This window comes from Schizosaccharomyces octosporus (genome assembly GCF_000150505.1).
Source record: "Schizosaccharomyces octosporus yFS286 unplaced genomic scaffold supercont6.1, whole genome shotgun sequence".
Classification (NCBI taxonomy): domain Eukaryota; kingdom Fungi; phylum Ascomycota; class Schizosaccharomycetes; order Schizosaccharomycetales; family Schizosaccharomycetaceae; genus Schizosaccharomyces; species Schizosaccharomyces octosporus.
The window spans coordinates 4161490-4187450 of record NW_013185619.1 but is presented as its reverse complement, the minus strand read 5'-3'; the positions used below and the strand labels follow the sequence as shown (position 1 = coordinate 4187450).

The 25961-nt window shown below is 38.4% G+C and overlaps 15 protein-coding genes and 1 non-coding gene across 16 annotated transcripts; 7 read left to right on the top strand and 9 right to left on the bottom strand.

Annotated features, from left to right (window-relative positions):
* The first annotated feature begins 47 nt into the window (after nucleotides 1-47).
* On the top strand, nucleotides 48-2591 carry SOCG_04469 (fusion GTPase). Its single transcript, XM_013162215.1, has one exon. It carries the CDS (start codon nucleotides 138-140, stop codon nucleotides 2427-2429), a length of 2292 nt encoding a protein of 763 aa, XP_013017669.1. The 5' UTR covers nucleotides 48-137; the 3' UTR covers nucleotides 2430-2591.
* Nucleotides 2592-2701: 110 nt separating this feature from the next.
* SOCG_04468 (arrestin Aly1) lies at nucleotides 2702-4884 on the top strand. Its single transcript, XM_013162214.1, has one exon. The coding sequence runs from the start codon at nucleotides 3159-3161 to the stop codon at nucleotides 4653-4655; it is 1497 nt and encodes a 498-aa protein (XP_013017668.1). The 5' UTR covers nucleotides 2702-3158; the 3' UTR covers nucleotides 4656-4884.
* Nucleotides 4793-6066, bottom strand: SOCG_04467 (neddylation protein Dcn1). Its single transcript, XM_013162213.1, has one exon. The coding sequence runs from the start codon at nucleotides 5776-5778 to the stop codon at nucleotides 5023-5025; it is 756 nt and encodes a 251-aa protein (XP_013017667.1). The 5' UTR covers nucleotides 5779-6066; the 3' UTR covers nucleotides 4793-5022.
* An 89-nt stretch (nucleotides 6067-6155) lies between these two features.
* Nucleotides 6156-7233, top strand: SOCG_04466 (60S ribosomal protein L8). Its single transcript, XM_013162212.1, has one exon. The coding sequence runs from the start codon at nucleotides 6246-6248 to the stop codon at nucleotides 7005-7007; it is 762 nt and encodes a 253-aa protein (XP_013017666.1). The 5' UTR covers nucleotides 6156-6245; the 3' UTR covers nucleotides 7008-7233.
* A 203-nt stretch (nucleotides 7234-7436) lies between these two features.
* SOCG_16223 lies at nucleotides 7437-7511 on the bottom strand. Its single transcript has one exon. It is a non-coding gene; the product is annotated as a tRNA-Lys (tRNA).
* Nucleotides 7512-7725: 214 nt separating this feature from the next.
* SOCG_04465 (40S ribosomal protein S17) lies at nucleotides 7726-8341 on the bottom strand (the record flags this gene model as incomplete). Its single annotated transcript, XM_013162211.1, has 2 exons — nucleotides 7726-8146; nucleotides 8339-8341. 2 exons carry the CDS (start codon nucleotides 8339-8341, stop codon nucleotides 7754-7756), a joined length of 396 nt encoding a protein of 131 aa, XP_013017665.1. The 3' UTR covers nucleotides 7726-7753.
* Nucleotides 8342-8621: 280 nt separating this feature from the next.
* On the bottom strand, nucleotides 8622-8810 carry SOCG_04464 (uncharacterized protein; the record flags this gene model as incomplete). The annotated part of the gene is made up of 1 exon (XM_013162210.1): nucleotides 8622-8810. The coding sequence occupies one exon, from the start codon at nucleotides 8808-8810 to the stop codon at nucleotides 8622-8624; it is 189 nt and encodes a 62-aa protein (XP_013017664.1).
* A 1237-nt stretch (nucleotides 8811-10047) lies between these two features.
* Nucleotides 10048-13953, top strand: SOCG_04463 (P-type ATPase). The gene has a single exon (XM_013162209.1). It carries the CDS (start codon nucleotides 10438-10440, stop codon nucleotides 13549-13551), a length of 3114 nt encoding a protein of 1037 aa, XP_013017663.1. The 5' UTR covers nucleotides 10048-10437; the 3' UTR covers nucleotides 13552-13953.
* Nucleotides 13954-13989: 36 nt separating this feature from the next.
* On the top strand, nucleotides 13990-14786 carry SOCG_04462 (Cdc25 family phosphatase Ibp1). Its single transcript, XM_013162208.1, has one exon. The coding sequence runs from the start codon at nucleotides 14137-14139 to the stop codon at nucleotides 14551-14553; it is 417 nt and encodes a 138-aa protein (XP_013017662.1). The 5' UTR covers nucleotides 13990-14136; the 3' UTR covers nucleotides 14554-14786.
* On the bottom strand, nucleotides 14705-17913 carry SOCG_04461 (pig-N). Its single transcript, XM_013162207.1, has 4 exons — nucleotides 17695-17913; nucleotides 15214-17555; nucleotides 14976-15164; nucleotides 14705-14927 (listed from the first exon to the last, which is right to left on the bottom strand). The coding sequence occupies exons 1-4, from the start codon at nucleotides 17843-17845 to the stop codon at nucleotides 14796-14798; spliced, it is 2814 nt and encodes a 937-aa protein (XP_013017661.1). The 5' UTR covers nucleotides 17846-17913; the 3' UTR covers nucleotides 14705-14795.
* A 211-nt stretch (nucleotides 17914-18124) lies between these two features.
* SOCG_04460 (ribosomal protein subunit Mrp21) lies at nucleotides 18125-19109 on the bottom strand. Its single transcript, XM_013162206.1, has 2 exons — nucleotides 18966-19109; nucleotides 18125-18873 (listed from the first exon to the last, which is right to left on the bottom strand). The coding sequence occupies exons 1-2, from the start codon at nucleotides 19048-19050 to the stop codon at nucleotides 18584-18586; spliced, it is 375 nt and encodes a 124-aa protein (XP_013017660.1). The 5' UTR covers nucleotides 19051-19109; the 3' UTR covers nucleotides 18125-18583.
* Nucleotides 19110-19237: 128 nt separating this feature from the next.
* Nucleotides 19238-21647, top strand: SOCG_04459 (U1 snRNP-associated protein Usp107). The gene is made up of 3 exons (XM_013162205.1): nucleotides 19238-19300; nucleotides 19354-21176; nucleotides 21229-21647. The coding sequence occupies exons 1-3, from the start codon at nucleotides 19282-19284 to the stop codon at nucleotides 21463-21465; spliced, it is 2079 nt and encodes a 692-aa protein (XP_013017659.1). The 5' UTR covers nucleotides 19238-19281; the 3' UTR covers nucleotides 21466-21647.
* SOCG_04458 (uridine diphosphate-N-acetylglucosamine transporter Hut1) lies at nucleotides 21458-22795 on the bottom strand. The gene has a single exon (XM_013162204.1). It carries the CDS (start codon nucleotides 22521-22523, stop codon nucleotides 21552-21554), a length of 972 nt encoding a protein of 323 aa, XP_013017658.1. The 5' UTR covers nucleotides 22524-22795; the 3' UTR covers nucleotides 21458-21551.
* On the top strand, nucleotides 22776-24043 carry SOCG_04457 (DNA-directed RNA polymerase III complex subunit Rpc31). The gene has a single exon (XM_013162203.1). It carries the CDS (start codon nucleotides 23226-23228, stop codon nucleotides 23850-23852), a length of 627 nt encoding a protein of 208 aa, XP_013017657.1. The 5' UTR covers nucleotides 22776-23225; the 3' UTR covers nucleotides 23853-24043.
* SOCG_04456 (60S ribosomal protein L13/L16) lies at nucleotides 23992-24843 on the bottom strand. Its single transcript, XM_013162202.1, has 2 exons — nucleotides 24760-24843; nucleotides 23992-24718 (listed from the first exon to the last, which is right to left on the bottom strand). The coding sequence occupies exons 1-2, from the start codon at nucleotides 24798-24800 to the stop codon at nucleotides 24166-24168; spliced, it is 594 nt and encodes a 197-aa protein (XP_013017656.1). The 5' UTR covers nucleotides 24801-24843; the 3' UTR covers nucleotides 23992-24165.
* A 175-nt stretch (nucleotides 24844-25018) lies between these two features.
* Nucleotides 25019-25774, bottom strand: SOCG_04455 (methyltransferase; the record flags this gene model as incomplete). The annotated part of the gene is made up of 2 exons (XM_013162201.1): nucleotides 25019-25676; nucleotides 25734-25774. 2 exons carry the CDS (start codon nucleotides 25772-25774, stop codon nucleotides 25019-25021), a joined length of 699 nt encoding a protein of 232 aa, XP_013017655.1.
* Between the last annotated feature and the right edge of the window lie 187 nt (nucleotides 25775-25961).

Sequence of the window (25961 nt, the reverse complement as noted above, 5' to 3'; positions counted from 1 at the left end):
AATATTATAAGTAAATATAACAATATTGGGAAGTGGAAGAATTCCACTAGTAAACAAGTCACGAGTGCCTTTCATTGTAGGAGTTTTGTTAGTTCCATAAAGAAGACTGAATATTTGATAGATAATAACCTAATTTAATGCCAGAAAAGACTTCTCAGAGCTTAAGGAAGCAAGACAGTTCTTCGGTGCGCGAAGATGACAAGTTGAAAGATCAGGAAGATGTGAACAATTTGAGTATCCAAAATTACAAAGATGAAACGAATCGCCAGCAGTTTGAGTATAACCAAAACAAGAATGTTCTTTTGCGTTCAATTCACGTGTTACAGGATCTCTTAGGCGAGTTGAATGAGTATGTGAGCAAGCAAGGATGCATTTTTCATAGCGTCTGGGGCTCTGAACGAACAAAATCAGCTTTCTCTAATCAGTTATTTGAATTTGATATTCCAAAAATGAATATCTTGACTCCTGACTTGGCATTGCATGCTAAATCTGAAGCCGATGAATTAATTATCGGTAAACTCGGTTCAGAGGCTCATGAGTCGTTACTAAAAGTATACTTTGAGAGAGTAAATAAGCATCTTTTCTCTCTTTATTCGAGAGTGGAAGATACATCATCGAAAGTTTTAATAACTGGTGATTTAAATGCGGGCAAATCTACTCTCTGCAATGCACTTGTTCATCGTGATATCCTCCCAGAAGATCAGCAACCGTGTACCGAAGTATTCTGTGAAGTTTTAGATGCGGAATTCAACGATAAAAAGGACTGTGTCCATGCTGTACCACATGGTAAAATGTATTCTTTTACGGACTCTTCTACCTATGTAATTTTTCCTATTGAGGATCTGAAGCGACTTGTATATGAGACAGAAAATTGGTCAATGCTGAAGGTGTACATAGATGATGGTCGGCCAGCCTATGAAAGTTTGCTCCATAATGGCATTACGGACATTGCCCTTATTGATGCACCAGGTCTAAATACCGATTCTATGAAGACTACCTCCGTCTTTGCTTGTCAAGAAGAAATTGACGTTGTCGTTTTTGTCGTAAATGCAGAGAATCATTTTACTCTTTCAGCAACGGAGTTTTTGAAGAATGCTTCTACGGAGAAGTCACATATTTTCATTATAATAAACAAGTTCGACAATATCAGAGATAAAGAGAGATGTAAACGTCTTATTTTGGATCAAATTCAAAATCTCTCTCCTGAAACATACGCCGATGCTAAAGACTTGGTTCATTTCGTAAGTTGTCGAGTAGCCGCCGATCCAAATCAAAAGGATAATCCTATCTACCCTTCATTTTATCAAATGGAAAATTCTTTGCGAACTTTTATTTTGGAAAATCGTTCTAAATCAAAGTTGGCCCCGGTTCGAAAGTATCTTGTAGGATTGCTTTCAGATTTAACAGGCATATGTGATTACAATTTAAAATGTATTGATACAGATGTGAGTTATTTACACAACAGAATCTCAGATTTGTCTCCAAAGTTCCGAACTTCAAAGCATCAGGAATCGCAAGTTTATCAGAAAGCTGAAGCTCTTGTAGAGTCCACTGTGCAATCCATTACCCAACATGCACATGTTCAACTAGAAACGGCAATTGAAAACCTCAGTGCTTTCTCTAGTCTGAAATATTCTGGGTTTCTTTTTGCTTATAATTATGGCGTTTCAGTTAGAAACGCTATGCAGCAATACCTCGAGGAAACGTTATTAGAATCGGAAGAGTTTGCTAGAAAAAGAACAAGTGAAACAGTTCAATATATCCAGGAGAACATGAAACAAAACTTCTCGGATGCCCTAATACCCGTTTTTCGCTCTCACCAAATGTTTGTACGTCGCCATCAATTACAGCTACAAAAGCATTTTCGCTTTGAGCTGGGTATGTTGGACTTTATCGATCTGGACCTCACGGAGCGTCTAGGTACCTGGAGTGCATCTGTCAGCACCATACTTTTAGTATTGGGTAAAACGACTCCATCATTTACAGTATTCACAAGTCTGGTAGAAAAATTTGGTCTTTCCTTCTTTAATTTCTTTAAAACTAGAACCTTGCAAAATTTGTTGATCCCAGTTTTAGGACTGACTGGAATCGCCGTCTTCGGTTATGTGGTTTATGATATTCCCAGAGCTTTACCATTGAAGATATCTGAAAAAATTAAAAACTCTCTAAGAGAGACAGAATTCTCACATAATACAAGTTTATGGATTGGTACTGAAAGTCGAAAGGTTTTAAACGTTCCCTTGAATGATCTTCGCAACATGTTTCAACATCGATGGGAAGAGCAGAAGGAGACCATTGCAAGCACTGAAAATGAGCTTAGGATATGTCAGAAGGCCCATAAATTTTTTATTGAAATGAACAATCGTTTGCAGCAAACACAAAGAAAGACACTGACTGTTCATTTAGAGGGTTGCGAGATGAGTTACTAATGATAAAAGGAAAAGCTAATGTTTACGGTTATCCTATCTATTGAAGCTGTCATAATGCTAATGCGAACTAATCATACAGGACACCGTACAAGGGTCTTAAACGAGAGCTTATTCTTATTGAAAAGCAAATTTATCATTTTTGTTATATTCAGAATCTTAATAATAAGTACTTTTGTAAGAATATACTCCAAATCATTCTTCCTTTAACTAATAATTTTGCCATGGAAGTTTGAGAGGTGAATTCTAAAGTAAAAAAAATACGAAACAACTTGTTGTATAATTGTAGAGAGTAAGTAAGCACTTTTTTGCTATCTTCCATAAAGCCACCCATTTAAAGGAGTAGTGATGATGAACCACTTGCTCAACCTGGATACAGCAAACTACTCTGTAAAGTGAAATTTGAAGGAATATATTGACGTTTAAGGCTACTTTCAGATAATTGCAACAGGTTTTAGTAACGAAGTATAAATTTTATCGCCAGAAGTACAGTTAAGGGACGATATTTAACAGGATTAAGCAGATTCTTAAACAAAGAAGGTCTTTTCGTTTGTGGCTTACTTTGTCGTATTGCTTTTATCTTAATCATTAAACAAGAAAGTTTGTAATCGTCCCGTTTTCTTACATCTCTGTCCGCTTTCTAGTTTGTTCATTTAAAAGCTAATTGCCCATTGGCTTCACTTAGCATAACGCACATTTGTTTAGCATTTTACATCTTTCTCTTAAATTTTTATGTACTTGCCTCTTTTAAGGAATCATCATCACGACAACGTTTTCCCATATGTTACTAACACCTCTGGGGTGGATCCCATCATTCGATTGAATGATCGACCGGTTCAACCGGATCCTACAAAGCATATCTATCAAGAAAAGAAGCTTTCTCGGTGCACAAATTTAACTTATCCAGCGCGTGAATGGATCTTGCTTTCTACGTGTTCTAGTTTGCGAGTTGCAATAGCGCTTGCAGAGCCTGTCTTGTATTTACCTGGAACCAATTCAAATGAAATTGAAAGTGAAAAGTCAGCAGTGCTTCGTGGATCTCTTTGCTTGCATGTATTGAAACCTGTCAAGCTTCGTAAAGTGCAGCTAACTCTTCGAGGAAAAGCTAGGACCGAGTGGCCAGAAGGAATCCCTCCAAAATTGTTTGAAACATACGAGGAACACAGTCTTTTATCACATTCTTGGCTATTTTTTCATAGCGACAATGTAGGAAACAGCACAAGTCATGGGGCCGCATGGTACAAGACTATCCCTCCTTATACTGACGAACAACATCAACCAAGATCGAATGAATGTTTTTATCCAGGAGAATATGTCTATCATTTTGAATTGCCAATTTCTTGCTCTTTTCCGGAATCCATCCATATGGATATGGGTAGTGTAAATTATTACTTGGAATCCCTTGTTGATCGTTATGGTACCTTTTCTGGAAAAAGCACTGGCCGCTTGGGCTTGGAACTCATTCGGAGTCCTTGTAGTTCTACTGTTGCGACTGCAGAGCCTATCCTGGTTTCAAAAAATTGGGAAGATCGTCTCAAATATGAAATTCAGTTGGGAGAAAAGTCTCTCATTATGGGACAACTGATTCCTATCACATTTAAATTTACTCCTCTTGGTAATGTTCAGATCCACAAGATACGTTTGTTTTTAATGGAAAGAAGATATTATTACTGCAGACAGCGGACAATCCGTCGTAAAGAGAAAACCAGACAGTTGTTATTGTACGAACGATCAGCTCCTCGAGATCAATGTCTGCTTTCTCAGTGGAAAACGATGGGAGGGAACGTGTATGAGATGGTTGATCAATTGCGGATTCCCGGTTGCCATGATATGTCTGCTAATATAGTGCACTTTGATACCACTTATCCAAATATCCGAGTTACTCATACCTTACGAACGGTTCTTCGGTTCTCATGTAACGATTCCCCAGAATTAATGGGTGATGCAAAGTTTTTAGAAATTTGTATTGATTCTCCCGTCCAACTGCTGTCTTGTCGTTGCTCACAAGACTCCACCATCTTACCCGCTTATTGTGCGCGTGTGCCATCCAGTGAAGTGCTCTGTGCATATGAGGGCACACCAATTTATGATCCTTCTTCCTATTTTAATTACACCTGTCCGGAGGTTGTTGGTGCATCTTCTCCATCCATAGATGAATGGCCATCAGTTTCATTTCAGGTCCCTCCACCCAAGTATGATGATATATTTGATGGTGGCTTAACAGAGTAATGACTGAGCACGTTTGTGTCTTCATCCGGTAATTCCAACGGTGTTATGGACAGCCTTATTGCGTGCTTTTCCTGGACTTCTTTTGATAGACCATATGCTTGTTTGTATATAATCTGCTTTTTTTAGTTTATTGGAAGTACACTTCTGAGATAAACATATCATATTTCGGTTATTTATAATTTAATACCTACGTTTTTGATTAATCATAATAATAAATAATTTACCGCTATGTGGAAGATGTGATAAAAACAATAGTTAAAATAGAGAAATAACGGTTCATCTTTATTAGATTATATTCATGTGAGACTTAAGCTGCATAAAAGGATCTCATAAAATGTTTTACCATCGAAATACGAAATCATGTACGTTACTGCTCGGGAAGATTCAAAACACATTTTCGATAGTAAACGACAAATTCATCAATAAGAGTTGGCCAAGCGCCTTCGAAATCATAATCTGTACAGTCTGGAGATGACTGAGTATAAACTGAGAAGTCCCACAATTCGTTCCAAGTGTCTCTAGGCAAGGAGCGATCGATGATTGATGAACTTTGCAAGAAATTGACCCAGTGATCAAGCAAAACAAAGAAGTCTTTTAGAAGAACCTGCAAAAGCTCAATGGCTATTCTAGTACCAAGGGTTTTTTTTCCTTTATCACAGGCAAGCGGGTAGGAGTATATGTAGACGGCTTTTTGGAGTGTACGATCCGATTTCCAGAGAGACTTCTTTTGGTTCACGACATTTTTAAGATCAGACATACTAGTGACAGATAGGTCAGAACATCCGTGAACGAACTTTTCTCGCTCAAATTCACCCATATTGGGGGACTGGAGCAAATAAGAAATTAACAATGTCTCTGGATCTTCGAAAGAAACGCCTAAACTCTCGAACAGTTTTGCAGATCCATCAAAATCGATTATGTTGTCATCCTCAACAGACTTGAATTGATCAAATATTTGGTGGATAGTTTTTTCAGATTCGGCTTTGGACTCTTTTTCAGTCCAACGAAGGCATGCGAGATCTATGTCGAAATCGTACTGCTTCAACCAACTAAGTGCAGTCTTCGATGAAGTATTCGTAAGCTTGGTAAATTCCCTTGTAAGTGTACGGGTATCTGGTTTCATGATAAGTTTTTTACTGGAACGACAAACCTGAATCTGAAGAAAAAGAGACAAAAAGTATGAGTTTAGGTATTGAGGACGACAAGAAAGTTATACCTTTGCTAAGCTGACTATGGATGATACTGCAAAGTGACTTGAATACGAACTTTTATGATACTTTGAAGGTGAAACCAAATTCAGCACAATCAAGCCCAACTTTGAACACATACAAAATCTAAAAGAATGTTCTTAAGTTAGAAAATAAATAAAGTATAATACAAACTAAGCTTCGTTTATGCCCTCCCTTCACTGAACTTCGTTTTGTTTACATATTTCATCGCTAAGCATCATTCTATCTCTCTAAACGATTTTTTAGCCCTAACCTACATGGACTAAAACAGTCACGCCTTGAAAAACTGCACAACACATAACTTTTTGCAAATACACGGAAGTCGGGTTTCTCTCAAACACCACAAAAAACTTACAACAAAATGGGACGTGTTATTAGAGCACAAAGAAAGAGCGGAGGAATTTTCCAAGCTCACACTCGTCTTCGTAAGGGAGCCGCTCAGCTCCGTACTTTGGACTTTGCTGAGCGTCACGGATACATTCGTGGTGTTGTCCAAAAGATCATCCATGACCCTGGTCGTGGTGCTCCTTTGGCTAGAGTTGCTTTCCGTAACCCTTACCACTACCGTACTGATGTTGAGACCTTTGTTGCTACCGAAGGTATGTACACTGGTCAATTCATCTACTGTGGTAAGAACGCTGCTTTGACTGTCGGCAACGTTTTGCCTGTTGGTGAGATGCCCGAAGGTACCATTGCTTCCAACGTCGAAGAAAAGTCTGGTGACCGTGGTGCCTTGGGTCGTTCCTCTGGTAACTATGTCATTATTGTCGGCCACGACGTTGACACTGGCAAGACCCGTGTGAAGTTACCCTCTGGTTCCAAGAAGGTTGTCCCTTCCGCCGCTCGTGGTGTCGTCGGTATCATTGCCGGTGGTGGTCGTGTTGACAAGCCCTTGCTTAAGGCTGGCCGTGCTTACCACAAGTACAAGGTCAAGCGCAACTGCTGGCCCAAGACTCGTGGTGTTGCTATGAACCCCGTCGATCACCCTCATGGTGGTGGTAACCATCAACACGTTGGTCACTCTACTACTGTTCCCCGTGGTTCCGTTCCTGGTCAAAAGGCTGGTCTTATTGCTGCCCGCAGAACTGGTCTCTTGCGTGGTGCTGCCGCTGTTGAGAACTAAGTTATTTACCTCTTTGTACTTTATTTTATTCCTAGGGTCTTTTCTAGTTCTATAGTCTTTCTCCAAGTCAAGCCCCGTACCAATATCTATCACTTTTCACAAATGTTGTTGTGAGTTGAAATTCTACCTCAGTTGTATTTGCTTATTGTAGAACTTGTACATTGAACGTACTTACATAGCTCCACTAGTTAGAAAATGATACCTGTGATGTATTTGGAAGTATGTAAATTATGTTGTATACGGAGTATAGAATGATGGATGCGTCGTTTGTGGAAACAACTTGAAAACGGTTTGACAATCTGGGTTGTTGATATCTCGAGGACGCTTTTGGTTCAGCGCTCATTTTTATTGCAAGTAAGGTTTCGTCTTTCATAGATGTAAATATGTAAAAATGAAGTGAATGCAAAAAGTTGAGGAAAAAAAGAGGAACTCCCACTGCGAGACTCGAACTCGCAACCTTCCGGTTAAAAGCCGGACGCTCTAAGCCGATTGAGCTAAACGGGACTTGGTTGATTAGTACTATTATAAGAATTATTTATATGGTTTTTTCTTTATGTAAATAACTAAACGAAAGAGGCTACCTTTAGTAAACATAAATGACTGCACTCCCTGAAGCTAATAAGAGATTTTACCTGATGAACCATATACTACTACTGACTGTCCGGTAAAGTTACTTCTAAAACAGTATAATAATTGTACATTAAAATTGACATTGTGAGGACCCATTACGACCGAAATTTCATTACCTATCTGCGACGGTTGAAACGCTCTTGAGGAGCAGGAGCGAGGACGCGTACGGGAATTTGCTCATAACCAAGAACCTTAAGCATGTCCTTAGTGTCTTGGTCGACGTTGACGCGGTCAATGTCGAGTTCAGAGACGTCAGGAACGTATTGATCCTTACGCTCACGCTCTTCCTCTTGAAGTTTGAAGGAGATACCACGAACAGGACCACGTTGGATACGTCTCATCAAATGGGTGGTGTAACCAGCAATCTTGTTACGAAGGCGCTTGGAAGCAATGATAGCGACCTCATCAATAATTCTCTTGTTGGTTTGGAAGTCAAGAGTGAGACGAGGGTAGTACTTCTCAATGCACACACGGGAGGCTCTCTTGGTGGTTTTGGTACGTACGCGACCCTGTGTATTGTTAGTAACGGTACAGTGGTTAAAAGACGTCCGAACGGAAGAGACCAATCACATGGACTGGAAAGAAGGATCAACCGAAAAAACAAATACAGTTTGATGGATTTTTCCACCTTAAAATTCATTTGCAAGGCATCTTCCCACTAGTCGTTCGTTGTCTCAATCCGATCGAATGTAGCCTCTTACCATTTTGGAGAATTATTTGAGATGGAAGTGGTAGCGTTGCAACACCAACAGCTTTCACTTTCAAACCGAAACTGTGACTGTCTTTTCTTTGAGTAGGGTAGGGTTGGTGTATAAGTACCCTGGAGCAGTCTCTAGAGCATAGGCGCATTCTAGGGAACAACGGCGACATAATAAAGCAATTCTTTGTTCGTACCCACCATCGTATCTAGTTAAGTTAGTCTTTGAAAAATTCGTCCGTAAAAATGTTAGAAGCTAGGCTAATCTATCAGATATCGTATTGTGATTACCTTATAATAAAATATCGGTTTCCCGTATGAAAATGTGCAATATGAGGAAGAGATTCATCTACAACAAGTGCGTGGTCCAGTTGTCGTTCAGGAAGGGTTGTAAGAGGGACCATAAGCGTAAGGAAGAGTTGTTCGCATGGGCAAAAGTAGGAGTAGCCTCTCTTGGGAGTGGATGGGTCGGTCATGGAAAAATGTGAAATGTAGAGTGGGTGAACGTTTATGTATGTGAAATTAACGCAAAGGAAAATATCAAAAACGTGAAACCAAGTTTTTTGATGTAGAAGGGAAGGACCGGTAAATGGAATGTTAGTGTAAACAAAAATGTCTTCAAAGATGGTGGATAGGATGGTCAGGGAATTGACGAAAGGGAAAGTACGACGAAAAGAGAGAGAGTCAAAAAAAGAAGAAACGAACAAACGAAACGAATTTTAAATCAATCTTTTGCAATTTTCCTATTTTCCTTCCTATGAAAACCTTGAATGTTGAAATAGAAGAGAAAACAGTTTCCTGAGAGATAGCTATTCGCAAGATAAAACCAAAACAGAAGCAGAAGAGTTTCTTTTCCTTTACAACGTAGACAAAAACTCTTCTTTTATTTTGAAAAAAGGCATTCCAATTGTTTCCTTATCTTGAAGATGTTTCTTCAAATGTCATATGCATACCTTGAGTTTATGGTATGCGCAAAGAGAAATCAAACAGTGTACACCTGAATGATTTTCGTTTAATTTTTAAGCATTTTATTAATAGTTCTTGTCTTCGTTCCTCGTTTTCTTGTTTCTTTAAGAGCATGTTATGTAAATATGAAACGCCAAAAGCCATTAAGTCGACAAACAAGTGCGATTCCCAAAGTCTTTTTTTTTGTGTAAGCATTTTGTTTAATATTCCTTTTTCTTTTCTTTTATCCTTTCAATTGTTAAAATTCCAAACTGAATATATCGCCTTCAAGACTTGCGTTCCCAAAACTCTTGTTGTTCTTATGATTTTCAAGCTAGTCTCTTTTTTTTTTATGATAGCTAGTTAAATATTCTCCATTTCGATATTAACAAACAGACGAAATTCGCTTTTCTTTGAAGGGCTATTTTTATCTATTTGCCATTGAACAAAACCAAAATTCACCGTAATGCTCAAATGAATACAAACCTACCCACATATTGATTCCAAGTTCTTTTTTTTTTCAAAAAACTCTATAAAACCAGTAAACCTCAAAAGCAATACTTGTAAATTCAATTTTAGTATCGCTTTTTTTTCCTAGTTTGTTTGTTTACCATTTTTTTTTGCGCTAAGCGTGATCTCATGAATTATTAAATCGATTCCTGATATCATCTTTTGAATAATGTTTGTTTAATAAGCGACGTTACAGTTTGTTTCTCCACAATTGCGATATCTGATGACCGAAATTTTATATGCATCAAGTGGAGTTCACCTATACGTACTCATTGTTGTTGTCATTCAACCTAGAAACAACAACCTTTTTCTTTTTCTCTTTTTTTTACTATTTCAACTCAATTTAATAGCTTATTCAATTAGGATATCCTATCTTTATTTCAGAAATTCACTACCTCTTTTCCAAGATCAGTTAAACTGCCCTATATCTACCGACATCACCCGAGATATAAAGTACTATCGGTTAGTATTTACTTCATTGATCTAAAGCATTTTCGCTCTCTCAATTCACTCTGTTATTGATTTTTTCTTTTTAACCAGAGTTTTTATCTACTTACTTTCATTGCTGTACTCCAATTGTTAAATTTTCATCGCGTGTAACAATTACACGCTCCTATCGGTCAAAGGCATCGTTAAAACTCTTTGGATATGCTAAATTTAAAAAATCCAATCCATTTCACAAGTATTGAAGATGCTGAATTGCAATTACAAACAAGTATTCAGTCTGGTCTTTCTTCTCAAACCGCCCATGAACGCATTTCAGAATACGGCGAAAACCGCCTTCAAAGCGATAAAGGCGTCTCTGCATGGAAAATATTATTACGACAAGTATTAAATGCCATGTGTGTAGTCCTTATCCTTGCTGCTGCGCTTTCGTTCGGCACAACTGATTGGATTGAGGGTGGTGTCATTTCTGCCATTATCTTTCTCAACGTCGTTGTAGGCTTTGTTCAAGAATACAAAGCTGAAAAAACGATGGACTCACTTCGCTCTCTCGCTTCTCCCATGGCAAATGTCCTTCGTGATGGTAGTATGGAGACTATTGAATCTCATAAATTGGCAGTCGGGGATATCGCTACTCTTAAAACAGGAGACGTCGTTCCTGCTGACATTCGACTTGTAGAAACCATTAATTTTGAGACTGATGAGGCCCTTCTTACTGGTGAATCACTCCCTGTTGTTAAAAATGCTCATGCTTCTTTTAACATGAATGAAGATGTTCCAGTTGGAGATCGTATCAATCTTGCTTATTCCTCCTCAGTTGTTACCAAAGGTCGTGCAACTGGAATTTGTTATGCTACTGGTATGAACACAGAAATCGGTGGTATTGCAACTAGTCTTCGTCAATCTCATCCAATTTTTTCCCAAAAACCAGATCCAAACGAAGAGAATTACAAGAAAAAACTCCGGAAATATCGCTTCCGAGTCTTCCTTTATTATGTAAAACGCATCCTCGGTCTCAATGTTGGTACTCCTCTTCAGAGAAAATTAACTGTTCTTGCCTATGTGCTGTTTATTATCGCCGTTGTACTAGCAATTGTAGTTATGGCAGCTCACACTTTTCATGTTACTAATGAAGTTTCCATTTATGCCATTTCGTTGGGAATCTCCATTATCCCTGAATCCTTAATTGCTGTACTATCCATCACAATGGCATTGGGCCAAAAAAATATGTCTGCTCGTCGTGTAATTGTCAGGAAGTTAGAAGCTCTTGAAGCTTTAGGAGGTGTTACGGACATCTGCTCTGACAAAACTGGTACCATAACTCAAGGAAAGATGATCGCTCGTCGTGTTTGGATTCCTTCGTATGGATACCTTGTAATCGAGACTTCCAGTCCTTTTGATCCAACAACAGGTACTGTTTCTACCATCCATCAGCCATTGGAAACAATTACGGATGCTGAAAATCCAAAAGTTGAAGAAATGCACGAGTTACGTGTTTTCGACGACTTGGATCCAGTTCTAAAAATATCTTCTCTCTGCAATTTATCTTCTATTAATAAAAATTCAGAAGGTGACTGGGTCGCAAAGGGCGAACCTACTGAAATTGCTCTTCATGTTTTTTCTTCCCGCTTTAATTATGGAAAAGAAGAACTTTTAAAAAATCACAAACTCTTGCGTGAATACCCTTTCGATTCAGAAATCAAACGTATGGCTGTTGTATATCAAGGGAAGGAAAACAATCCAGAGGTATATGTTAAAGGTGCGGTTGAAAGAGTTTTAGAACGTTGCGAAAGTATTGCTACACAACCACTTGATAGCGAAAAGCGACAAATTGTATTGGCACAAATGGATACGCTTGCTTCCCAAGGACTTCGAGTATTAGCTTTGGCAAGAAAATATATTCAGAATTCAGTTGAAATCGAAACACTTTCAAGAGAAGACGTTGAATCAAACTTAGATTTTGTTTCACTTGTTGGAATCTATGATCCTCCTCGTGTAGAATCAAAACAAGCTGTTAATCTTTGTCATCGGGCCGGAATTCGTGTACACATGCTTACAGGTGATCATCCCGAGACGGCAAAGGCCATTGCCAAAGAAGTAGGTATTATTCCATCATACATTAAAGACAATGACCCAAATATGTCCTGGATGGTCATGACGGGGCCCCAATTTGATGCTTTGTCTGATCATGAAATAGACAATATGAAAGCTCTCTGTTTGGTTATCGCTAGATGCGCACCACAAACAAAAGTGAAAATGATCCATTCGTTGCATCGAAGAAAAGCCTTCGTTGCTATGACTGGTGATGGCGTCAATGATTCTCCTTCGTTAAAGCAAGCCGATGTGGGGATTGCAATGGGACTAAACGGAAGTGATGTTGCTAAAGATGCCAGTGACATTGTCCTCACTGATGATAATTTTTCTTCAATAGTAAATGCTATTGAAGAGGGTCGTAGAATTTTTGACAATATCACGAAATTCGTTTTGCATCTTCTGATATCCAACGTCGGAGAAGTGATCCTTCTCGTCGTTGGACTTGCTTTCCGCGACATTCATCATTTGTCCGTTTTTCCAATGTCTCCAGTTGAGATTCTGTGGTGTAACATGATTACATCGTCTTTTCCTTCGATGGGACTTGGTATGGAAAAAGCCCAACCGGATATTATGGAGCGTCTTCCTCATGATAATAAAGTAGGAGTTTTTACGAAAAGTCTTATATTTGACATGATAGCCTATGGGTTTTTCATCGGTGTCATGTCACTAATGACCTGGGTAGTCATCATGTATGCTTTTGGAACCGGAAATTTAGGCTATGATTGTAATTCCTATTATCATGACGGCTGCAAAGACGTGTTCCGCGCTAGATCTTCTGTTTTTTCTGTGGTAACATTTTGTATTCTGATTATGGCATGTGAAGTAAAAAACTTCGATAACTCATTCTTTAATTTGAATGGAATTCCTTGGAAGGAATGGTCCTTTGGCGACTGTTTCAGGAAACTGACTGAAAACAGGTTTCTCATATGGGCTATTATCTTGGCCTTTGCGTCAGTTTTTCCTACGATCTACATTCCTGTTATAAATACTGATGTATTCAAGCACAGACCAATTGGTTGGGAATGGGGAGTAGTTGCTGTTGCGGTGATCCTTTTCTTCATTTTTGCAGAATTCTGGAAACTCATTCGACGTACATTGACCAAACCTCATGGTAAAGGCAGGATAAGAAGAACTTTAAGTCGAACATTAACTTCCGAAACAAAATTATCGGAATCTCAGTTGGAGAAGAGACTCTTTAAACAGTCTCGAAATCTTTCCTCATAATTGTTAAGCATAACATTGCTCAAGTATCCTTTTACGTGTATGAAGTTTACTTCCTCCATCGCTTTTATACGTTACCAATCCCTTTATCAATCACTAATTACTCGGGATTTAATATATATATTCCTTCGTTCCGAACAGTTCATTGTTATTTTTCGTTTCACCTGTGTTTTAAGTTAATTCCTTTGTTGTTTATGTTTACGAATCTATCTTAATTTATTACTTTCAATCTCAGTGAATGTCTCTTCTATCGCTCAATATGCATTTGTTTGGTCACTGTTTATATATTTACTTACGGTCCTTTCTGTTACAAGGGAACCTATCAGAACATAATCATAATCTACCTTATCATAGTTAATATAAATAATCTTTAGTAATAATCGATTTTTTTTTATATAAAAAGAGGAAAAGAAAAAAAAAACTGCATTCAAAAACCGAATATTCTTACCTAGCAGAAAAAATATTATAAGAAGCATATCATATTATACAGAAAATACATCGTTACTTGTAGTCTATTCTCCTAAAATTCATCTTCACCTCTCCCATCACTGATAACTTTTTTGACTTGCTTTTCGTTTTTTTGTCAGGATGAGCTCTTTAAATTATATTTCTGCAGACAGTTTGAAAGATCTTATAGCAGGTAATCGTGATAAAGTTTCTGTAATTGATGTTCGTGATGACGATTTTGAAGGAGGCCATATTCCGGGATGCATTAACATTCCATCTCAACAATTTCTCACCTTAGTAGATGAATATGTTGAGCAACTTTTACAACAAAAGGACATTATTGTCCATTGCACATACTCCCAAATGCGTGGACCAAAGGCTGCTAGAATTCTTTACGAAACTTTGCGTTCTAGAGCTCTAAATCACTGCCCTAAAAAGGATTTATCTGCAGTAGAAAAGGAGCAGTACTTCCAAAAACTACCTTCCATTTATATTCTTCATGGCGGATTTCTTGCATGGAAGTCTCGCTTTGGAAACGTCCCAAACATGATTGAGTAACTCACATAGATTCCTTTTTTGTTGTTCTGCTTTTTTACTTTTCTTACGTACTTATGAAAGTTTGAGCATTATTTGTCTTTCTTTGCTTTTTTGTTTTGATCCTACACTTTCGTTCTTTCGTTTTCTTCGTTATTCGTTTGTACACTTATATTCACCTACTAAATTTCATTCTTTTCGTATTGGGGTAATTCTATAATTTTATTACAACTTTGAATAATAAATATAAATAACCATGTCCTTCATCAGTTAGCTTTGATTTTTGTATAACAATGATATGAAACTTTCGCTGAAAGTATAGCACCTGCACGCTCTAAAATAATGATGAATAAAATCAACAAATTACTAATGCAGAAATGACTTATACTAATGCCAATCTAAATAAACAGTTAGTATTCCGTTTCAGAAGCGAAATAACCACTTACGTCTTGCCAGGATCCTTCATCTTTCACAAGATAGAAAAAATTAATAGTAACGAAATCTGCCATACCGATGGCTAAGAAAAAGGTGATTTGCTGAATGCCACCTAATCTCTTGTTCATGATCCCAAAGGAGGCAGACAGTGCGACGAAAGGGATGATGATGATATAAAGTAACAGAGCACCTTGAGTCACCTAATAATTAGTTAGAAATCCTATAAAACATATTTTTTCTATTACTTACTGGATTAAAGACGGGAACCAACCGCTTGACTGAATCAAGGGCAAATGAGGATAACGATGCTATATTGCCAGTTCCGAAAAAGGCAATGTTTAAGAATATGTAAAAAAACAGAGACACTCTAAAGTGAGAAACACTTAAGCCAAGCTTGTACTTAAGCCTTTTACCACTGCTATCCATGCTCAGCTTAACGTGTTCTTGAAGTTTCGCTTCCAATTGAGTCCATAGCCCGAGAGTCAAGAAAAAGGCTAAGTAAAACAAGGATTCAAATGATATCGAAAACATACACATCGTTGGAGCCAATGTCAAAAACAGCACTGCTAAACGATCTAAATAGTAATGGTTACATCCGGGTATTTTTAATAAGGGCACAATATACGAAGAAATTAGCAAGAAGAAAGCGAACATTCTTAGCCATGGGGAAATGGGCACATTTTTTTGTAGAGAAACTGTCAACTTCAATGTCACGAGGAATGACAGGATTAAAATTATTATTTGAGATGCAAGGTGAGAACTCTTCACAGTTGAATTCACCTGATAAAGTTGTCGTTTTCGATAGAGAATATATAAACAACCTAAAGTAATCATAGCCAAACCTCCCAAGAAAATTAATGGCAACGATTCTTTTTTAGTAGCCGGTAATAATGTAAAAGAACATAATGATAGGTTTAACAAGGACCATGTGCTAACCAGATGTTTATGAAGTAAAGCAAAGTCAGTATGAAGGAACCAAGGCCAAGCGGCAAAGATGATTAAAAATACTGAGAACCCTTCACGGTGGAAGTAACTGTATACCACAAATTGCAGTAAACCAAAGATATACAAAGCAATAGATACAATATTGTATACAGAAAATCCATTGCTTATCTTCTCATCTTCTATAAGTTTTCTATAACCCATCTTAACATTAGGAAAGTCGGCGTATATTAATTGCAAGAAGACCGTCGGGAATGCTGCATAGGCGTAATAAAATGACGGACTTGATTGATAATAGAAGAATGAAGATAGAATCAGCAATGGCAAATTAAATGCAACTCTCTTGGAAACAGTTACAGAATTTTTCTGTTTCATTTCAGGATCTGTGTTATTGCTAAAAACAAAGGATATCACGTAGGTAATCCAAGAAAGATAGCCAAGGAGTACTATTGATCGTAACAAAAACCAATCGTACCGTTGAAGATATCTCAGGCCCTGTAGAGCGCATTCAGAAAATTCTATGCTGGCTATAATTCCTTCCTTGAAGTTTCCTTGCTGTATGTGGGTTTCCACAAGACTTATAATATGTTGTTTGGAAGCCGCATAGTCTTTTAGAGGAGTATAGGGTCGGAAATGAAAACTATTCTTAGCCTTGAGGAAAGCTTTACGGTTATACTGTTCACCAATCGCTAAAGCGTTCAATAAAGAAATTTCAGCTTTTCTCTTCGTAGTACAATTAAGAAAATCTAAAGGGATCTGACCGACAGAATTCACAGGAAAATTGACACCAACTAAGTACGACATGAGTGCAGCAACATCAGCTTGCCGAATATCTACCCGCTTTACACTTGACAAATCCCAAGGGACAGAGAATTCATCATGTCCTACACCTTTCTCATAAGCAGGTTCATTAAGACCAGCACCCCATGCAACAATCGGTGTCCGGGTATTCTCTGGAGCACCATCTCCATGGCTTCCATAGTCACTCATTCCATGGTCGGCTGTGAAAACCCAAGCAGATGCATCGTCGTTCTCGTAATAGCGATTGACTTTTTCAACAAGCTCCTTTATTCCTTGATCAATGTATTGGATATTTTGCATGTAGTCAATTGAATCAGGATGCTTATTGTGCCCAATGGTATCGATTCCCAAAAGATGCAAAAAGAAAACGATTTTATCTTGATGGAGTAAATCCCATAGCTTACGATTAGTGTAAGATTCCTCGAAGAGCTGGTCAACTCTATCGAATACCCACTCATCTGTCACAATTCCGCTACCGGAAAAATCCTCGAGTTCAGGACCATACATAAAGGTGTCTACTCGTGCAGGATCCGATGCACCTTCAGAAAACATAGGAAGAATATCTTCAGAACCAAAGGAAAACGTATGACGGCTCTGATTGAAGACAGAATCAAAGTTTACAGGATTCGTCTTCCAACCCTTGGTAACGGCAGATACGTCCTCATAAAACCCAGCAATCAACGCAACATGACCAGGGCGAGACTCTGTTGGAACTCTTGTATGCGATATTCCGAATGTACCATTATTTAAAACTACGGACCTTAAGAATGGTGCAGCATACTTTTGACCCTTTCCAACGATGCTTTCAGGGTGAGGTTGAAAAAGTTTGTCTGGACGTAATCCATCACCTAAAAAAAGTATTAGTAATTAGAAATATTTATAATTAGCATTCAAACAACAATTAAGACATTGCTTCAACGAAAGGCGTGGCAAAGGTACTACACCTAATCCGGCTATACGAAGCTGGTCTAAAGAGTTTGTACCTACCAACAATCAGAAAAAGACGGTTCGCCGGTGGTTCTCCAGCTGCATATTGACCCATTCCATGAGCCAAAGGTGTCACAAAGTAGATGTCGAAGATGGATTTCACGTAAACAAGATGGAATAGAATTCCAAGAATTAGAAGTCTACCAAACATCTCGATTATCTAGGGACAAGCAATTCCCTCAAAACTTCTTCTCTAATTCAATTCGGTTTAATATACACCGCTCAGAAGCGGCTGCAGTGTTGTGTTTAAGGGAGGTTTGTTTTGATGCTGGATTGTTTAATAGGTAACACAACCGAAAGTAACAAAAACAGCGACCTTCGCGAAATACATTAATCGCTTACTAAATAAAAGTAAAATTACCAGGTTCAGCTTTTTTTGTTTTTTGTTTTCTTTTATTGGTAAACCCGAGCTGTTATATTTATAAATTTTGTGTTATTTAAACGAATGGTAGAATATTAGAACAGGCTGAATCAACTTATGGAATAAATTGAAAATTATCTATTATTACGAAGAGAAGGTCTTAAAATAAAGTAAAAAAATATAAGATAGGAAGCTCTAACGTAGGCGGTATTCTCATTATCGGTTCCTGGGTACTTGGATGTTTGGGAGTTTTACTTGGAAGCATTCAAGATGAACGAAATCCAGCGAACCCCAAGCTTTTCATAAACATTCACTGCAATACTCCAAATGGGAAAAGTAAGATAAGAACATATTTCAATGTAAGAGGGGAGGCATTAAATGAGTAATCGCATATAGCATCAAGTTTGAAAGACACTGTATACCAAAAACTAATCAAAAAAATAAAATATAAGTGCCGGTAAGAAATAACCGCATTATATAAAATGTCAAATAGCATGCAAGGTTTTTTCTTTTCTAAAAGTTTTGTTCTCAATATCCCCAGCGTCTCATATTCTTTGCCAAGTTAACGAGTCGTATAATGCCGGCGCGAAACTTCGCTCGATGAGCTTCTGAGCGAAGACGTGAGCGCTTCTCACTAGGTTTTTCATAGTACCTTTGGTTCTTGAATTGCCGGGGAACATTATTTCTCATACAAATACGATCCACCTGACGAAAAGCTTTGGTCAGACTGTTTCCCACTGTGACACACGCGCCTAAATCCTTGGTTTCTGCCGCAGGAACCATCCGGTTCAAGCTCATTTGTAACTTCTCAGCATCCTCTACAAGATTTTTGTCAGTGATATTCCTTTAAAACCGACAGTAACAGTTTTCCCCGTATAGGGAAGCAATTCCAAAGAAATCAATCTCATACCTTGTTGTCTCTTGAACTCCCTTTCATTGTATGCAAAACGCGTGCGACCACTCACAGAATCCATCAAAAAGCCCGACCATTTCATTTTATACGGTAGAACTCTCGGTGATTGCAAACGGCGAAAGAAAGCCCTTAGAATTCCAAATACATGTATGTTACGATGTAGTATTTTTATATTGTGAAAAATATCGCAGTAAATAATTTCTATTTTACCGTAATATACAGACAATTCGTAAAACGGATCAGGAACGCCAACGCAATTTAGCGAGCACTTTTTGTTGACAAACGCGTAAGGACTTATACTCTTCTTCAAACCATGCAGAGGCAGAATCAACGTAAGAATTGATGTTTAAATATGTTTTTATTTTCTTGTTTATTAACAAATTAGCTTCTGTTGGGTTACCTTCAGGACAACAGATTCCTACTATGAGTAATGGCATGCCGTACGCGATTCCTGTCCAACCTGTCTTTGCACCTTTGCCAGCTGGTTTCCAAAGCACGTATAATAAATTATATGGATCAAAAAATTTTATGTATACAGCTACTACACCAGATGCAGCTTCTCCATTTGACTTTTCCCAGAGGGTATTGAAATTTGGTCAATTGCCAAGGAAAGCAGAAGAGACGACTAGCGGCGTCCATATTGGAAAGGAAGATCAGCAGGGGATACAGAAGAATCAAAAAGTTTTAGACCAAGAAGAGAAAAGGAACCCCACCACCTCTGTTAGTGAGAAAGCTAATACTCACAAGGAGTTACGTCCCTTCGTTCCTCCAAGTACTCAACAATTACGAAGGACACTCGTTTTGGGTGATATTCCAAACAACTTGAATGACTTTTGGATTGATAAAATTTTGCGTTTGTCTGGCAAGCTGGCTTGTTGGCGTCGTGTCTCAGATGCTGAAGGGGAACAGGCTTCTTATGGATTTGCTGAGTTTGAATCCAACGAGCAATTTAGCAGAGCATTGGAAGCTTTGCAAGATTTTGTTCTTCCTTCTCTGGAAGAAGGAATGCCTACTACGAAGTTTACCATTTTGACGGAAGCAGAGAATGAACCGTTATACCAGGAATGGAAACAGAACCGCTACAAAAACAAACAAAAAGAAATTCTAGCTCTTCAGCAAATTCATGCAAATTTGGATAGAATCAGTCAAGATATTGGTAATAAAGAAGTACGTACTCGGATTGAAAATGCTGCTCGGCAGGCCCGAGAAAAATCTGAAAAGTCCCTTGAAGAAAGTCGCAAACTTGAAATCCCAATCAACTCTGCTGATTTAGAAGGAATTAACCCAGAGCTTCTTCCTGTCATCGAAGAAGAGATTCGCTCCTTCCGCGATCGTTCAGCTTTGCGGAAGCGCGAGAAACAGCGAGCAAGAGATGAATATGCTAGGCTTCATCGAGAATACAAGCAACAGGAAAGAAGAGATTTCCGCAAGAAAAACGAGGAACTTCAAGAGTTACTGTCCAAGCATCGGGTTTCTCGCCTTCCTCGGTCCGCCGTTGAACCCTTATTAAAATTGGAATCCGAAATTCCGGAAACAATATCTGATGAACAAGTTTATGCGAAAGAAATGAGCAAGAAGGAAGATCTTGAAATGGATGCTTACTATGCCAGGGAGCGACGTTGGTTAAATCGAGAAAAAGCTAGAGGAGCAGCTTTGGAACGAGAAGAGGCAAGGGAACGTGAGGACCGAATTGCTTTTACCTCTTCGAAAGCTTATATGTCTGAAAAACTTGCATCTTTTGACGATGATGAGGAGGCAAGGATTTCTCATGATGAATATTTCGTTGATCGTGCAGCATGGATTCGTCATAGAGCAGTTGCTAAGGCTAGAGAAGAAGACGCAGATGCAATAGATAGACAAGAGGACGAGGCTCAAGCTAAACATGGGGCTGTTGATGAGAGGGAGCAACCAGCATCTGTTACCAATGCTGTAAGCAGTGAAATGCCAGAGCAAGGTGGATTCAAGATGAGATTACAACCAAGCAAAGCTGCTGCCGAACCAAGTAAACGTGAAATTGGTCTTCCTGAACGGATGTTGTTGGAAGAAGAAGATGTAGATGAGCAAAATGAACAGCGTAGTGCTGATCGACCTATGCTAGAAGAAAATGAAGCCGAGAGAGCAGAGAGACTTCGCATGATGATTGAAAAAATTCCTGCTGAAAGGGAACAACTATGGTCTTACCCTGTCGATTGGAGTAAAGTTACAGAGGTACGTTATACATGTAAAAGAAGAGGGGGATGGTTATTAACAGTTATTCTAGGATCTTCTTGTGGATGAAATGCAGAAGTTCGTTACCAAAAAAATCATTGAATACATTGGTATTCAAGAAGACTCTTTAATTACTTTTACGGTAGAACATATACGAAACCATAAAGATGCGAAATCTCTTGCAGAAGAATTGGAAATGGCATTAGATGAGGATGCTGCTGAATTTGTAAGTAAAGTCTATCGATACTTACATGTACTCTTAATTTTACGGACTGGAGCTTCACAATGATTAATGTTTAATTCTTGACGGACGTATTCAAGTATTATTTATAATTAAATAAAGATTGTTATAAATAAATATAGAAACTGCAATTCCTAATTTTTTTTCTTTTCTTTCGAGTTGGCTTTAGTTGTAATCTTCAAGGAAGCTTCAGTTGAGATTCCTAAGAAAACGAGTGCAATGCCAACCCACTGAAGTAAAGAAACAGGATGATGGAAGTAAACGATACTAAGAAGCATCGTAAAAATTTTTCGTGTCAAAGTAATCGTGACTAATGTAATGCTACCAAATTTCTCTAGAGTGTAGAATATAAACAACTGGCCGATAGATCCAGTAATGGCAAATAATACGATGTCACGAACAACGGGAGGATGAGCTTGTAAAAATGTCAAAGCTTCCCGTTGATTAGAAAAGGGTGATAATAAGTATAGTGCATTCATACTAGCAATGCCCAAATTGACTGCGATCATCATATTGGTACTTGACATCTTGTACTTACCAAAGACTTTGTCTTGGGTAGTATTTGTAATCCCGTCCATAAATAAATTGAAAAACAAAAGAGCCAAGCCCAATAAACTATCTTTCTCAGCATGTTTACTTTTTGAGCCACTGCTTTGGAAGTAACTGAATATAGTGACTCCAGAAGTAATCATTGTAACAATCAAATATTTGTGAGGAGGAAATCTACGTTTGTAGAGAAAAACATGAAGAGCTATGACAGGCAAAAGCTTACATGACTTTCCAAGAATCACCGTCGGGTAAGACAAATGAAACATACTGGCATATCCAAAATAAGAGCTTAAGCTTGAGGAAAGGGCAATACCAGCAAAGTAGCCAAGGAATTTGGGTGCAGCCAAGCCCTTTGTTCGTACGCCGTGTAGCCAATTCCAAATAAGTCCACATAGAACAGTTGTCATAGCCTGGGCTAGCGTAAGCAATACCGGACAACGAAATCTCTCTCCTTCGTAGGTTCTGGTAATAATCTTTTCTTGCATAACAGCCCATGAAAGGAAGGATCCGTAAATGCCAATCATGCATAAAAGCAACTGTGAAAATGAGCCAGACATAGTGCTGTTATTCGGCGACAATGTAAATCGATAAAGTTATCTGAAGTATAACAAACAATGAGTAGGTTCTAAGAGTCTTTCACAAAACTGTTTATACGTCCATGTGTGTCTAATGTAACAAGCACAGAATTTTCAAACTAGTATCTATACACTAAAAGAAGGCTATTTTTTTGAAAAAAATCAAGGATTCGCACGGAATACACTTGTTTTAATAGGTTTTTGACGCTCAAAGAGGAATGCTACTGAGGTTGAGCTTTTCATACTACCACCAGTCTCCAAGTGCTAAACATCGCTACTGCAGGTAGTAGTACATTTGCAGCAGTAAACCCAGAACAATAAATATATTGGTATAGAGAGAAAGAAATTTTGTAGGAAAAAACTTAAGGTCAAAATAAGAGTTGAGGTGTCAGCTAAAACTCTTGGCTTTTTCTATAACCCTTTCTTTTTCTATGTTAGCCATCTGCTGAAATTATAGCCGCAAGCGAGTTGTGCGTATAAAAAAAAACAAGAATTGAAAGAATTCCTGACTTTTTCTTCAAGAGAAGAGGATAGGCGTACAGATACAAAGATCTTGTTTATCATTCAACGAATTCAGTTAAGTGAAAAAGTTTTACTAAATTCACTACGATATTTTTCTAAAGGCGAATTAATTTATACTGCAACGAAAGAGGATTTTTTACAAATTTTCAAACCATTTTCAACATGCGACGCGGCGGCCGTGGAAATGTGAATCTAGGAGGTATGACTTGGCAGGAAGTGCTCGAATTCAACGCTCGAACTGGTCCTGTTAAATTATATCCTGACCGTGACCTTCCTATTCAGCGATCAATTTTTCCTCACGAGTTGCTGGAGATTCGGGTTTTCAACGAAATTCGAAACTCATTTATCCAAGAAAGTGCATTCTACATTCAAAAGGAAAAAGCAAACGCAGCCCCGACAAACGATGACGGACTCGTGCGATATAGTGATCGTAATAAACCAAAACGAAAAAATGAGAATCTACGACTGAGCGACTTGGATTTGGACCCAAAGTTTTTTCCTGAAGAGCTCCGCAAGACACTAGGAGCTGAAGGTGGAACCAAGAAAAGGGCTAGGCGGAAATTGGACATGAAAACGTTCATCGATTTTACAATCAACACTGAAGATCTGAAAGACGACGCTCCGGAGACTGCCAATCCCACCACTGAAGAAGTGCCTGAAGAGGTAGAAGAGGAAGACGAAGACTTTGGCGATGACGATGACAATGATTATGGTGAAAACTACTTTGATAATGGTGAAGGAGACGATTTTGAGGATTACGAAGGAGACGATGGCGGTGTCTTTGACTGAGTAATTGATATCTTCATTTTGTCTTGGCAATGCCCTTTCATACTTCGTGTTTCATTTGGTTATTTCATGGGAAATTTTTGGATATCTTTGCATTTGAATTTTAGATTCTGGTTACTTAAAATAAAGTAATATAAAAAAAGAAAGACCATCGGGATAGTGGGTTTAAATTAGAAAAAAAACTATAAAATTACTATTCTTCTACAATACATATTACTTTCGACTACAGCATTACGATTTGATGGACACCAAATGTAGACAAAAGGGAATAATTAGTAGGAAAGGACTTTTCATATCTAAACTTCAAAAGACCAGTTTAATAGCCGTACTCGGAAAGTTTTTGATTAATGCTGGAAGCAGACTTGGCAGCAGCAACCTTCTTTTGCTTGGAGTGCTTGGCTTGGTAGAAAGCAGCGCTCTTGACCTTTCTGCGTTCTTCCAACTTGGAAACAACATCGGCGTACTTCCAACCGACTTCAGAGGAGAGACGGCCAACAGTGCAGTACTTACGGCCAGGCTTAAGGCGCAAGACACGGAGGGCTGCAGGGACAACAACACGCTTTTGCTTGTCGAAAGGAGGGGGAACACCTTCAACAGCTTGCAAGTGTTCCAAAGCAGCTTGACCACGGGGGCTCTTGTGGGGAAGCATACCACGAACAGCCTTTTGGAAGATGCGAGAAGGAGCACGGAAGTGGAAAGCACCACGAGTAGGGTTGTAACGGCAAGTTTTGCGCAAGTAGGCAAGGTACTTGAGCTTGTTACGGAAGAAGCTGCCAGAAATGTTCAATTCCTCGCAGCGAACAACCACAACCTTTTGTCCGCCCAAAAGCTGCTTAGCGACGACGGAGGCCAAACGACCAAGAAGATGTCTGATAATGTTAGTCAATGCTATTTTAGATTGGTTTCTTACCCCTTGGCGTCTATAACGACAACTTTTTGAAATTCAGACATATTGGCGGTCTCTGTTGATGCTTACCTTTTCCAAGAATTTTGGTGTCAGTTTGTGACGGTTAGAGAAGCCCTACCCTAAAGAATAGGGATATACCGAAGTGTAACGAAATACATTAATAAACACAGAGAAATTGTAAAAACGTAAGAAATTTCAACATTAGCTTCTATTTTATACAAAGCAATAGTAAATGCATCCATTGCCAAATACAAATTAGCCTTTAATTGTCAAGTTCAAAGGCGACGACTGTTGTTGAACTACCTTTGCTTCCTTGAAACTCAAAGACAGGGACAGGAACAGTTGAATGGATGCGAAATTCCTTACTGAGGAATCGTTCAGACAATTCGTCCAAGGTCCAATTACAACTAGTAATTAAAAATACTCCTCTAGGAGACAGCATGTCACGAATACGATCCACGTATACTTGATTGAGAGGGATTCCATCCAAGGTATCTGAGCTGAGGGAAATGGCATCAAACGTTCCTTTATCTAGAATAAGATCCCATGTTCCATCACAGAGCCACAAGTCCTTTACAATATCATACTGCTCAAACTTGACTTGGTTTTGGAACTCGTGTGCCTCTGCCAACTGTCTTGCAAGCTCTACTCCTTTTTCACTGTAGTCAACACCGAGTAATTCGTAAGGCTGTGGAAGTAAAGTATCTGCCTCTTCAGCAATACGAAGAATTAAATGACCATTTCCCGTCCCCAAATCTAAAACCCGGTAAGCATGGTCTGCCGATAGCTTTTGATCATTTGAAACGTAATCTTCTATCCATTGAACAATTCGTTCTTCAGACTCTTCACCAAACCATATCTCTCCTTCGTCTTTAAATTCTTTGAAGTTTGATACTTCCAACTCGTACATAGAGTCCCAACTATTACCAGTTCAGTTAGCAGGATATCAATGTTGAATCTTAAAGGTTTGTTCTTACTGTGCCTTCGTTCCTAGCTTTGACTGCGGTAATCCACTCATCTCTGCAAAAAGTTTTCTATTCCGTCTATTCTTATAAATTTCGATTGTTTCAATATCTGCGACTTTTCCAAGGTGATCCCCCAAAGCCAGTATTGTTCTTTTTTTTAAAAAAAAAATTTCGTTTTTTTCTTTTATGTTCCTCAAAAAAACTGCTAAAAATTTGCAAAGTTTACCAAATTTTATCAAA